This window comes from Cyanistes caeruleus, unplaced genomic scaffold (assembly GCF_971803275.1).
Source record: "Cyanistes caeruleus unplaced genomic scaffold, bCyaCae1.hap1.1 HAP1_SCAFFOLD_99, whole genome shotgun sequence".
Classification (NCBI taxonomy): domain Eukaryota; kingdom Metazoa; phylum Chordata; class Aves; order Passeriformes; family Paridae; genus Cyanistes; species Cyanistes caeruleus.
The window spans coordinates 1092883-1106594 of NW_028255901.1; the positions used below are offsets into that span (position 1 = coordinate 1092883).

General features: G+C 46.6%; 1 protein-coding gene across 1 annotated transcript; it reads left to right on the top strand.

Annotated features, from left to right (window-relative positions):
- Positions 1-790: 790 nt before the first annotated feature.
- On the top strand, positions 791-1856 carry LOC147646436 (olfactory receptor 14J1-like). Its single transcript, XM_086873469.1, has one exon. It carries the CDS (start codon positions 791-793, stop codon positions 1745-1747), a length of 957 nt encoding a protein of 318 aa, XP_086729595.1. The 3' UTR covers positions 1748-1856.
- The last annotated feature ends 11856 nt before the right edge of the window (positions 1857-13712 follow it).

A 13712-nucleotide genomic window follows, 5' to 3' on the forward strand; every position in this document is an offset into this window, starting at 1 on the left:
TCCCAGCTCCCTCTGCCCCAGGAGCCCTGGGCAGGGCAGGCTGGGAGGCTGGGAATGACCCGACTCTCCTCCAGCAGTGCCATGGACAGGACCCTTGGTGTGTCCTTGGGATGCCACCCAAGCTGTCAGCTGTCTCCAGGGGACACTGGGGACAGGAGTGTCCTTAGCCCGGAGTGGGGCTGAAACTCTGAGAAAGGCTGAACCAGTTTGCTGTGCTTTGGGTCCCTCTGCTCTCAGCTGAGTCAGGCTGATATCCAGGGAAACACAGTGCCTGCCCTCGATCTCAGAAAGGGCAGCTGGGGACAGATGGAGTGACAGAGCAGCTCCCCTGACCCTTCACTGAGTTACAGCCAATGCTCCTGCATTGCACATTTCTCTCTGATATCTCTGGGCACACCCAAACCCTCTCAAACTGCCTTTGGCCATCACCATTCCTGAGCCCTGGGACAGGAGATGCTGCCAGGCTCCTCTGCCTCAGGAGCAGTTTGGGATGATGCAGTCCAACCCCAGGACTGGCCCCTGACCCCGTTCCCATGACCCCACTGCTGCAGAGCAGATCTGACTACTTGGTGTCCATGGGCAGAGCCCCTGCTCATCACAGCAATGGGGCCAGATCCCAGCAGAGCTCCAGGCACGGGGCTGAAGGAAGGGCTCTGAGAAAAGGAAATTTGGGTGGCACAGAGCAGCAGGAGCCGGGCTGGGAGAAAGGACTTGGACATTGCTCAGCCAAGTCTCCCTTGACTTGTCACTTTCTCCTCCTTCAACAGAACTCCATGGCCAGAGTGAAGAAATGTCCAACAGCAGCTCCATCAGCCACTTCCTCCTGCTGGCATTGGCAGACACGCGGCAGCTGCAGCTCCTGCAATTCTGCCTCTTCCTGGGCATCTCCCTGGCTGCCCTCCTGGGCAACGGCCTCATCATCAGCGCCGTAGCCTGCAGCCACCACCTGCACAGCCCCATGTTCTTCTTCCTGCTCAACCTGGCCCTCAGCGACCTGGGCTCCATCTGCACCACTGTGCCCAAAGCCATGCACAATTCCCTCTGGGACACCAGACACATCTCCTACACAGGATGTGTTGCACAGGTTTTTCTGATTTTCTTCTTCTTTGGATCAGAGCTTGCCCTGCTGACCATCATGTGCTACGACCGCTACGTGTCCATCTGCAAACCCCTGCACTACGGGACCCTCCTGGGCAGCAGAGCTTGTGCCCACATGGCAGCAGCTGCCTGGGCCAGTGCCTTTCTCTATTCACTGCTGCACACAGCCAATACATTTTCCCTGCCCCTGTGCCATGGCAATGCCCTGGGGCAGTTCTTCTGTGAGGTGCCCCAGATCCTCAAGCTCTCCTGCTCCAAATCCTACCTCAGGGAACATGGGCTTCTTGCTGTTGGTGTGTGTTTAACTTTAGGTTGTTTTGTGTTCATTGTTTTCCCCTATGTGCAGATCTTCAGGGCCGTGCTGAGGATCCCCTCTGAGCAGGGACGGCACAAAGCCTTTTCCACCTGCCTCCCTCACCTGGCTGTGGTCTCCCTGTTCCTCAGCACTGCCATATTTGCCTACCTTAAGCCCCCCTCCATCTCCTCCCCTTCTCTGGATGTGTCACTGTCAGTTCTGTATTCAGTGGTGCCTCCAGTCCTGAACCCCCTCATCTACAGCCTGAGGAACCAGGAGCTCAGGGATTCCCTAAGGAAAATGATGACTAGATACTTTTCAGAAACAAAAAAGTGTTTGTTTTTTGCTTCATAGTTTTCAGATTGGAACTCATGACTGGCTCATTCCCAGTCTTTGGTGGTGGCAATGTATTCTTGCCATAATGTTGTGCTCAATTAAATGGTTTTATTCATCCCTCATCTAATTCGCTGTCTGCCTCGAGTTTTATCCAGAAGTTCTGTAAACCAGGATTTGTACTATTGCTTTATTTGAACAAAATAAACTGCCTTGCACTGCCTTCTTTATCAGGGATCCCAACTCAGACCTGCAGTTAGAGGGGAGAAAGGGAAAAGTCCCACACCAGCAGCACTGCCAGGGAGCAGCAGCACTTGGTCCTTTCAGAGCCGCTCTGCCCAGCTCCACACTCCCCTTCTCAGCCCTTCTGTGGGTGCCAGGCCAGAGTGCTCTGGCAGCTTGGTCACTGTCCTGCTGCGTGTCTGTGCTGTGCCCACAGGCAGGGACAGGCCATGGGCACTGACGGGACACAGCTGGGTTCCAGCAGCAGTTCCAGCAGCAAAGGACATCTCCTGAGGGCAGGGCAGGAAGGCTTTGCTCTCCTCCAGAGCTGTTGTCAGGAATGTGCTCCAGGAATGGGTTGGCAAAGCAAACCTCAGTGTACAGCAGTGCCATGGCGCAGCAAGAGCTCCTGGGATGGGCCTGAGGGAGCAGCTGAACAGGGCCTGGGCTCTGTCTGTGTTCCAGGGACAACGTGGGAAGGTGCCCCAGGGCAATTGTGCCCCAGCAGCCCTGCAACCACCATTGCCAGCACTGGCCTCTGCCCTCACCTGCAGGAGGTTGTTTGTCCCTGCATGGAGGGACACCAAGGGACCAGGCCAGCAGTCCATGTTTGCTCTGTACTCAGGAGACTTCAGCAGTGCATGGTGTGTGTGTGGGGAGATGAACCCCAGTGAGCACCAACACCATCAGCAGCACCCGGGCTGGCACAATTCCAGTGGCACAAACAGTGCCTTGAGGCCACTTCACTCAGGAGGAATGTCCTCTGGGAAACCACCTGAATTCTTTGCTGGGCTGTGCTGAGGACTGCATGGAGAGAAACATCCAAGGCAGGGAAGCTGCAGGGAAAATGCTCAGCACAGCCATGGATGGCACAGAGAGACATTGGAGTGCTGGGTCTGTGGGGAGAAATCCCAGCTGCCTTCTCCTTCTGAACCACCCTGAGGACCTGGACACAGCTGTGCTGTGTTCTGGGCACTGACCTGGAACTGAGGGATGTGAAAAAGGCCTTTGGTGTCAGGGATGTGGAGAAGGCTGGGTAGTGTCTCTGTGTGACCTCTCTCAAACCCCTTGGAAAGGCCAGAGCCATCCCAGAGGGTCCTGGGCACTTGGGAAAGGCAGACCTGGAAGCAGTCTGCAGACAGGGCAGGGAGGGGGACTGGGAGTGTTACAGACTGGTCAGGCACAGCAGGGAATGTGGCAAATCCTCCTGCAGCCATTGCAGGCCCTGGCAGAACAAGGCGGGGACTGCAGAACCCCTGTGGGAGGGAAAAGAAGGGGATGTCGTGTGCCCAGACTTGAGCAGGGCCTGTGACAGGATCTGCTGCGGTCTCCTCAGAGCCTGAGTAGAGAGAACTGGGCTGAAGGGGTGGAACCTGGGGTGGGTGGGAATTTGGCTGAACAGTGAGGGTCAAATGCCACCCGTGGTACAGAGTCCCCTTGGCAGCCACTCCCCGGTGACATTGCTCACTGACCAGCCCTTGACTGCTGTGGCACATTCATCTATTCCCTGTATCATGGGACAAAATGCACTTCCAAGTCCTTTGTGGGCAATGCCAAAGTGCTAGGAGCCGTTGAGCAGCCTCACCTGGTTAATGCTGCCTGCTGGAGAAAAGCTGAGCAAAACAACACTGGTGGGTTACATGTGTGCAGCCATTGGGGCCCAGCAAGCTTCTCTGTCCCTCTCTCTCTGTGATGTTCAAACTTAAGGGGAAGGGAGCACCCAAGTTTTGCAGGTGCTTGTGGATGAAAGAAACGAAAAATCTGAGAGAGTCCATGAAGGTCTGCTGAGGTCTTCATTTCTTCACGTGGGAACAGGAATGACACAGCACCAATAGGATGATCAGATCGTTTGTTTATTCTCCAAACTTGGTTACATTTATACTGTATACAAAGCTATTCATGCATGCATCTCCTCTATAATTAGTTGCATGCTAGCTACACGTGCTGTTCACACGCCCTTATAAGCATTCTTATTGGATAATTACATTTGCATATATTAGACCACAACTTGCTCAACTTCCCTATCTCTCATCCTGTTTGGCTCTTACTTTGAGTTCTTTTGCTGATCACAACTGTTCCTTCCCTGTCTGATAACCTTGCCCTCATTCTTAACTGTTTCTCTTTATGGTCAAATTTGTTCTGATGCAGCCCAGACTCCTACATCTCCCTCTCTTTTCTCTGAAATTCAAGCAACTAAATTGTGCAATGTTTGTTGAAGGCCTTGTAACAAAAAAGGAAGAATCAGCATAAAACAAAAATACAATCAGTAACATTATTACTCCCTTAACTAGGGTCTGCCACCAATCCCCTAGGCCCAAACTAGCAAGCCAGTCTGAAAAGGGGTCATGTTCTTCTGTGATATGTTTCATAATTTCATGCAATTGTGCCAGTTGTTTATGAATACTTTGGGAGTGGCCAGATAAGTTAAAACAGCACATACCTTCAAAATCTTCACACCCTTGTCCATGTGCTAATAACAAAAAATCTATAGCTGCGTGATTTTGCAAGGTGACATGCCTGATACTATCAACATCAGTTAGCAACTCACTCAGCATTTTCAAAATCAAACTAAGCTGTTTTTCTCCCCAACAGGCAAGATGAGCTATGTTTTTCACATTTATGGCAGCCATTCCCCCAGTAAAAGGAAAGATGTTGCAATGACAGCCACCAGTGATGGCAATTATCACATTATCATTACAAGTCTCATCAACATTCTGAACAGATTGACATGATCTTTGATGATGACTTTGACTGGCATTCAATAAATCTCTCATGTGTTGGGCAAATAATGTTAGTCAACCAAGATAGCATGGTCCACCAACAGGTCATCTTGGAAGAGCAGGCCATGCTCGATTCCACAAATCAAAAATATTCCCGGTGGGAGTTCCCACCCTCCTGAAGTGTTTACTGTCAGACCCCTGTTTTTAATCTGTTCTATGAAGATTGCCCTGTAACATTTTAATAATCTTCAAATTATGTTTTTTCCCCTTGCTTCTGTAACCAGCTAAACCAGGGATCTCCAAACCAAACTACTCCTGTACCATTAACTGGTGTCCACGGTGGGGTCATGCTGTCACAGCTAGGCAGAACAGCAACATTAACATCCAAGGTTGGGAAAACACTGGCTAACAAATCCAATTCTTGAAATGCGATAGGATACGATCAGTTCAAATTTTCAATTACTGTTTTCTGCCAGGGTGCATTAGGCATAGACAGGCAAGTGTACTGTCTTTTTGGACTTAGACAGTCACTATTTGTGCCACTAGTTAAATTTACTGTCTTAGGGTCCCACCAACCAGAAAAGTCTGTTTCATTCTCCTGAAGGGGAATGCCAATTAAGCAAGTTCAAAAAGGGTCACTGGCCTGCTGTAAACTGAGACCAAAATCCTGAATACCAGATGCATTAGCCAGGTTACCCAAACATTCGTTTGTGATTTGTCAAGAAACGCCCCCTCTCCATACATTGACAAACCCCCAAAAATCAACATTAACATGGCCATGGCCATGCATGTCACCATTGTCTTTCTGCCTTGTCCCATTCGCTACTACGAACTTGCCAACTTTGGGGAACTCCAACTCCCTGTCCACACTTGGTGTTCACTACCTTATTGCCTTGTCTAATACGTAATAATGCTAAGCATTTAAGAAGCTCAAAGCTAATATCTGCTAATACTCTCTGCCCAAAATCTTCAATCAGTTCCAATGCATTCAAAAACTGTTGCTGTTCACACAGTACTCTGCACCCCTTGGAACATTCAATCCAGGCAACTGATCAAATGGTGTACCAACAAAATCAACCAACCACTGTGCTCTAGACTAGGAAATAACCCGTGTGATACATGGTTGACACTTATACACCTCCTCTATTTCACGTGCCCGAGTGACTCTCCAACTCTTGTTTACACCAGAAGCAATACATCAATAGCCAGGGTCAACAGTCCAGCCCATGTTCTCCACAAACACGTTCAAGAGCCTCTAATTGTCTCTTGTCAACTGATTTCATGTGAAGAGCCACATGAGATCTTGCAAAACACAGCAAGATCTGGCAAAAAACGGTGTCCTTCTTGTCAGGGTGACAATAAGGTGAGCCCCATTGTTTAGGGGTGAAATAAGTAGCCCAGCTGAGGTGCATGGATACCAATGCACCCAGCATAGGAAAAAATCAGGAGGAGCTGGCGCCATGGTGCAACAGCAAAGCTATGATGTAGTTGCCATCACGGAAACATGGTGGGATGACTCACATAACTGGAGCACTGCACTGAATGTCTACAAGCTCTTCAGAAGAGTCAGGAAAGGGAGAAGAGGTGGAGGGGTGGCCCTTTATGTTAGGGAGGCTTTTGACACCACAGGTATTGAAACTAGTGACAACGAATTTGAATGTCTATGGGTAAGAATTAAGAAGAAGGCCCACACGGCTGACCTTATCCTCCTGGGAGTCTGTTATCGTCCACCCAACCAGGAAGAAGAGGTGGACAATTCATTCTGTAAGTAGCTGGAGAATGTCTCAGGATCACCAGCCCTTGTTCTTATAGGCAACTTCAACCTGCCAGACATCTGCTGGGAACTTAATACAGCAGAAAAGAGGCAGTCCAGGAACATTTTAGAGTGCACGGAGGACAATTTTTTGTTGCAGCTGGTGGGTGAGCCCAATAGAGGACGAGCTACGTTAGATTTGTTGTTTGCAAATAGAGATGGGCTGGTGGGCAATGTGGTGGTTGGAGGCCGCTTGGGGCACAGTGATCATGAAATTATAGAATTCTCAATACTTAGTGAAATCGGAAGGAACAAAAATAAGACTTTTACATTGGACTTCTGGAAAGCAGACTTTGGCCTATTTAGGAAACTTATTCAGAGGGTTCCTTGGGAAGTAGCCCTTAAAAACAAACACCCAGGAAAGGTGGATTATTGGAAAACCACTCAGACTACTTGTTGGAGTCAGAGGCACAGAGATTTTGCCCTTATCTCTGATACCTGGCTCTGACATCCAGGAAAACACTGAATTTCATATAACATCCTGAAAACAATTGTTAAATAGAAAAGCTAGAAGTGTAAATGTGTAAATTAGAAAGTTTTCTTATGTCACTGGGTGAAAAAGATGAAGTTTGGAGTTTAAACTAGTTTAGAGAACAGAAGACAAGATGGAGGATTTAGGGTGTTGTCTCTTGTCCTTCTTTCTTCTTCATCTTCTTCCTCTAGAGGTTTTTGGGTAGTAGTAGGTGATTGGATAGAGAATGCTGCAGTGCAGCACACAGGTGTTGGGTAATTGGGTCACTAAGAAAAATAATTTCCTTGGCATTTATTAACTGGGTAAATGGACATATAAAAAACCTTGAAGAAGATCTTTGTTAGTCATTTTGCACCTTTCTATCTTAGTGCACATAGCTGCTTGTGGCTCCTTGTACCCTGTATACATGTAATGGAGATAAAAGAAGAATAAACCACCAAGTCCAAACAAGAGAAAACTGCTTCTCTCTCGTCAGTCTCAGTCCAAGAGGGGAAACGAACCCAACCACGAATGTCCTATCAAGACAGAGTGGCACCAAAATGTTTGGTACCTTGAATGTGAATGCCCCTTTTGAAAAAACAAAAAAAAAAAAAAAAAAAAAGAAGAGAGTGGAAATCTGGGAAAACTCCATGGAAAGGAGAAAAATAAGATCTTGGTAATCCTGGTGCTGGTGAGAGCAGATAAGCCAGAGCCAGACGTCTGTGAGCTGTGGAACAGATCACGGATAGAGGAGCTGAGAGAAAAGCTGACTGTAAGGTCAGGTAAGCTGTCAAAAGGGAGCAAAAATATGGGAAACATGTCCAAACCTGAGAGGGAGGTTTTGGCTATTTTGGAAACTGTGGTCAAGGAGCACCCAATCTCTGTGTCCATGGATGAGCTTAAAAGCCTTTTAGCCTGGGTACAGGCAGAATTCCCTAACGTGGATCCACAGAAAATTTTTACCCCAAGCCTGTGGGATAAGATAAACATGAAAATACATAGAAAGGCCACTCGTAGAGACCAGGCAGCAACTAAACCTCTGTTGGCTTCTAGAGTGATTTATGAAGTCATTTTCACTAAACGGAACTCTGAAACACAGGCAAGGGATGCTACAGACCAGCACAGGAAGGGAGACCCTGATGGATACGCTGGAAAAGGCTGAGTCTCTGCCTCTGTAATTCCATGGGGATTGGGACACCTTTATCTCACAAGACATCACCCAAAGTGTTGGAAATCCTTTCAAAGGATGGAATTATGGCAGTAAAACCCACACAAGACACGGTATCTCCTACAAACAGGGCAGAAGCAAGAGACGGGAGAGGAATGGACAATACGGGCTCAGAAAAAGAACAGACGGGCTTGTCTCAGTCAGCTGCAGAATTCTCAAAATTCTTGCAGGCTGCAGAATCTGTGCAAACCTCCCTGAATTTTATCTTAGCAAAGGGAGTGTCTAAACCTGTTCAAAGCCTAGAGGAACAACTATATAGAGACTTGGGAGCGATTCTAAAACCCGTGGATTCGGGACATATCAATACAAAGTTCAGCATCCCTGGGCTGCTTTCCACAAAGCAGCTGAAAGGAAGAAATCAAGCAACAAGAGGAAAAATATAATAATAATAATAATAAAAAATTTAATTAGGCAATGCAAAAATCAAAAGCATTGTAAATTGCATTGCTGGCTAATCTGCAAATTATTGCGGTCACAATTGAGCTTCAGAGAGAAGCCCCTATTGAATAAAATGCTTTCAAAAGTAAATCAAAAAGTTTACAAATATTGCATAATAGAATAAATATAGATATTGCATTTCTAATGATATCTGTTGGTTTTGCTTTTTATAAATAACATGAAAAATTATGATAGTCATTCATCCCAAGAAATTTAAAAGATTTTTGCTTTGCTTCAGTATTCTCAATAAATGAATGTTTTGAAAATGTCTTCTCTATACATCTACTTCTAATGTAGCATTTTATAATATAAAGTTGTATATAAAATATCATGTATATACATATATATATAAGGTGATCACCAGGCATTACTACTGTAATTACTGTCAATTTCCGAAAAATGCATTTTTTAAAAATTGAATTGAAAAAATACATAGTTAACCCTGCACAGGTTTCTCTCATTCTTTAACCTTTTCCTTCATTTGAACAAGTATATTATAGATTTAATTCAACACAGTTTTCAGTAATCTCAAAGTTAAGCTGAAAGACATCCAAATAATAGCTAGTTGATTAAATTATAATTGTTAGGAATTTTGTTTAAAGAAAGAAAGCTAAGGGCTTCCCTCCAGTTTAAAGCTGAGATCCAGGCCAGGCCTTAACTTTACCTGGATGGAGAATTTACCAATAAACCCAGAAGTTTTCTGCATCAAAACAATATTCAGGTCAGTTTGACTTGGCAATCAGTGAATTAATATAACAGCTGGATCCTTACAGTGAGCTTGAAGAACTGTTATCTGGACATAATTGTCCAATCCGTCACTCATTTATCAGCTGTTGCAGGCTCTGGGATGATAGTACATAAAGTACATTGAATAATCTATACTATACATTATTTGGATCATTATAATATCACATTATATCAATTGTGAATCTACTTAACAAGTTCTGGATTGCTGTAAAAGTGTTCTTTACTCCATGTATACGTGTACATCTGTTTTACTAGGATGGTTTTTCATGTTCATAACAAGAAAAAAAAAATCTTATTTTCTCCTCTCTGTGACAGCCCCAGTGTTCCACTCTCTGTGACAGCACAGCAGTGACAGCCCCAATGTTCCCCTGTCTGTGACATCACAGAATTGACAGCCCAAATTTCCTCCTCTCTGTGACACCACAGCCATGACAGCCCCAGTGTACCCCACTCTGTGACACCACAACCCTGACGGTCCCATAGTTCTTTTCTCTGTGACACCACAATGGTGACAGCCCTAATTTCCTCCTCTCTGTGACACCTCTCGTGGTTTTAAAGCATTAGTTAAAAAATCACTGGAAAACTTGTACATTTCTTGCTGTGAGGTGTGGATTATGAGAAGGGCAAAAGAAGCTTAAAACTTAAAGAAATGATTAAGTTTATTAACCAAACTACAAGGATAAGAAACCAGAAGAAAACTTCCAGAAACCCTTTTTCCCCACCACGCTGCCATTCCTGTCCTTAATTGACATTTAGAGAAAAAAAAAAAGCTGGTGGTAAAACAGTCCTAACTTTGCTGTAGTCTTTTCACCAGTCTTTGTTGAGAAAAAGAAGTTCTCTTTTGTCAATCTATGGAGTTTTTCACCAGAAAACCATTTTTTCGTCCTTTGCTTCCTATTGCTCTGATGCCAGTGGCCCAGAAAACTCTGCCATCAGTCCTTTCCCCCCATTTCACACCACTCTGAGCTGTGTTCTTGGGCCATGATTCAAGGGGTGTCATTTGAAGGATGAGATCTTCAAAGGCAAAAGCTCTCTTCATTTGTCTCTGTGATCATCTCTGGAAACAGAAATTTTTGCTTTGACTCTTAAGAGCCACAAATCTTCAACAACTCTCGCTTCTCCTTTTCCAGCATCTCCTAGGATTACAATGATTTCACCATTTACTCAGCTTTATCAATTAATTACTTTTGCTCAGATCTACACTTTGAAATACTCCATTCCCCCCAAAATACTGTTTCAGGAAAGAAAGGAGTTTTTTCAGAACATTATTGTCCCTCTTCATGGCTCGAACAAAAGAAAACTTCAGCTTTTTCAGGCATCTCCTTCTTCTCTTCCCATCTGAGGGTTAATTCCTTCCCTCACTGCCTTTGAGAGTTGATGCTGTTTCTTTCCATGTTGATCCCTCTCTCTTCCCCTCTCTCAGGAAAAAGGATTAATCTGCAAGTCTCATCTGGCTAGTGAAAGGGTTAAACACTTGCCCAGGCCTTGATCTCTGCCAGGGCAGCGGCTGGAGCTGTTTGCCACGGAAGAATTTTGGTAGCTGCTCTGGAGGAGTGTGGCCACTGTCTCAGCACGCCGCAGCTCAAGAGCTTTCCCTCCTCTTCCTCGGCAGTCTCTGCTGAAGGCCAGCAGCATCAGAAACTGCAGCTGACCCAGGAACCAGCCTGGCCCGGCAGCCCCGCTGCACAAGGCTCAGCGAGCCCTACCAGAGCTTCAGCCCCTCTGGGAAGGGGCTCCTGTCACTTCACAGTCTCCATCCACCACCAGGAACCGCAGAACTCCGGCCAGCCCCGCTCCCCCCGCGGCCTTGTCTGGCCTGGGAGGGGGGGAGGCAGAACCGGAGCCCTGTTACCTCTTCAAAAGCCAGAAACCAAAGAGAAAGAGAAATTCCCGGGCTTAAGTTTTATGGGGTGGTGTTCACAGGTTGATGTCAGATTTCAATGGTCAAAACTACTGTCAATTCTCAGAAGTGGCCAGATATTGGCCAGGAGAAACAACTCCCATCAGCCTCCAGCAACCTTAACTTCCTTTGCTGTTTGTCTTTTTATCTTAAATGTCAATCTATCACACACCACAGCAGTGACAGCCCCAATCTCCTTCTCTCTGTGACACCACAGCAGTGACAGCCCCAATCTCCTTCTCTCTATGACACCACAGCAGTGACAGCCCCAATCTCCTTCTCTCTGTGACACCATAGCAGTGACAGCCCCAATCTCCTTCTCTCTATGACACCACAGCAGTGACAGCCCCAATCTCCTTCTCTCTGTGACACCATAGCAGTGACAGCCCCAATCTCCTTCTCTCTATGACACCACAGCAGTGACAGCCCCAATCTCCTTCTCTCTGTGACACCACAGCAGTGACAGCCCCAATCTCCTTCTCTCTGTGACACCACAGCAATCACAGCCCCAGTGTTCCCCAAGTCGTGACACCACAGCAATGAGAGCTCCTAATTACCTTTTCTCTGTGACACCACAGAAGTGAGAGCCCTAATCTCCTTCTCTCTCTGACAACACAGCAGTCACAGCCCCTTTGTTCCCCTCTCTGTGACACCAGAGCAGTGACAGCCTCCATTTTCTCCTCTCATTGACACACGCTATGAGCAAAGCAGGAAGCACAGTGCCTGTGGAAAAGCAAGCTGCATATCTTTCTCAGTTTCACCTGAGAAAGTGGCCTGGGAAATCAAAAGGAGGAATTAAAACAATCCTCAGAGACAGAAGACAGCCTTGCAGGTGCTGTTTGTCAGTTTCTTGTTTTCTTGCAAGAGAAGGTCGTGGGGTGGTGTATCCCACTGACCAGTGGCAGTGTTGTGTTTGTTCGCTAACCAATAAGAGTTTTACCTTTCTGTACTTTCACATATCGGTCTATGAAAGAAGATCTCAGGTAATTAAACTCACTTTCCTTTTCAACTCATAAGAGAGTCCATATTGTGCTTCTCGTCGCTCCCAATAGCATGACAGGAACCCCCAAAAAATGCATCAAAAATGGGGAACTCCCCCTTGAATCAAAGGGATTTGGGGGAATTTTTTTTCCCAAAAGCAGCAGGTTTTTCGGGGTGGGGGGGGAGGAGAGACCCCCTCTAAATTCCTTGAGATGTCCCCAAGGCACCGTCTGCGGAGGCAGCGGAGGGTGAATAAAAGGGCATTTTATGGAAATTATGGGAATTTTGGGGGATTTGGCAAATTTTAGGGAATTTTTTGATTTTTGGGGGGGTCTGGGAGGGTCTTGATTTTGCGAGGTCTTGTGTTCCAGGGCCAGGCTGCAGGATCATGTCCAGGGAAGCCACAGTTACCAGGAACAGGCATGGGACACCAACGAGATGGGATTCTGCTCAGGAAAACATTTATTCAGCTCAGGAACAAACTCAGATCCAGAGACAGCCCCAAACAGAGGCAGGGAGATGGGGTTTGAGAACCAGGGTGGAGTTCAAGGTCAGGAACCACTGGGAACACAGCAAGGGAGAAACCCCAGGGGCCCAAACCCAATCAGAATTCCTTGGGCTGCCTCCCCACGAGGGGTCCAGAGTGGAGTTTCTTCCTGGGCTCACAGGACCCAACCTTCGAGGCAGAGGGATGGAATTCCCTCTTGTCCATGCCACTCACTTCAACAACGTTCATTTGAAACTCAATCCTTGCCTCCGTGGGCAGGGGCACCTCACACAAAACCTCACTCAGTAATGGGCTCCCCCTTCATTCATCATCCCCAAACTTTGGCTGTCTCATTCCAGACCCCACCCCACCTCCCCAATCCAAACCCCAACCCATCCCATCCCTGCTGGACATCAAAATGCCTTCCCAAGCCCAATTTCCCACATTTCACACCTCCCAAACTCCATCCCACCCATCCTGCCCCACCCAATGCCCATCTCACCCCTCCTGATCTGCATCCCACTTCACCCAATCCCCTTCCAACCCCATTCCACCTGATGCCTTCAGAAGGCTGACCTAGAACAGAGGCTGCACAGAGTTAAGAATAAAGTTTATTAGAAGAATTTAAATACACCATGGGCAGTAAAAGAGCCAGGCCAGGTCTACACCCAAGATAGACCAAAAATGGTCACAAAAATGGACAAATGATCACAAGGTCTCACATTTTTATAAGCTGAGGTCAATCTGCATATTGGGGTTCATTGTCCAATGACAGCTTCAGATGATGAAGTCCCATCCTTCTTGTTTTCTCTCTTCAGCCCACCTTTGTTCATGCTTTTGGGCTGAAACTTCTAACGACTGTCCTTGGTATCAAGCTAGAAAAGGAATTGTTTTGTCTACCTACTCTGTGAAGAGAGCTCACTAACAATTAATATGAAGTTCAAAGCTACAAACCTAGGCAGCGCAGAATATGAAAAATAGGAAAGCTAAAACTTAAGA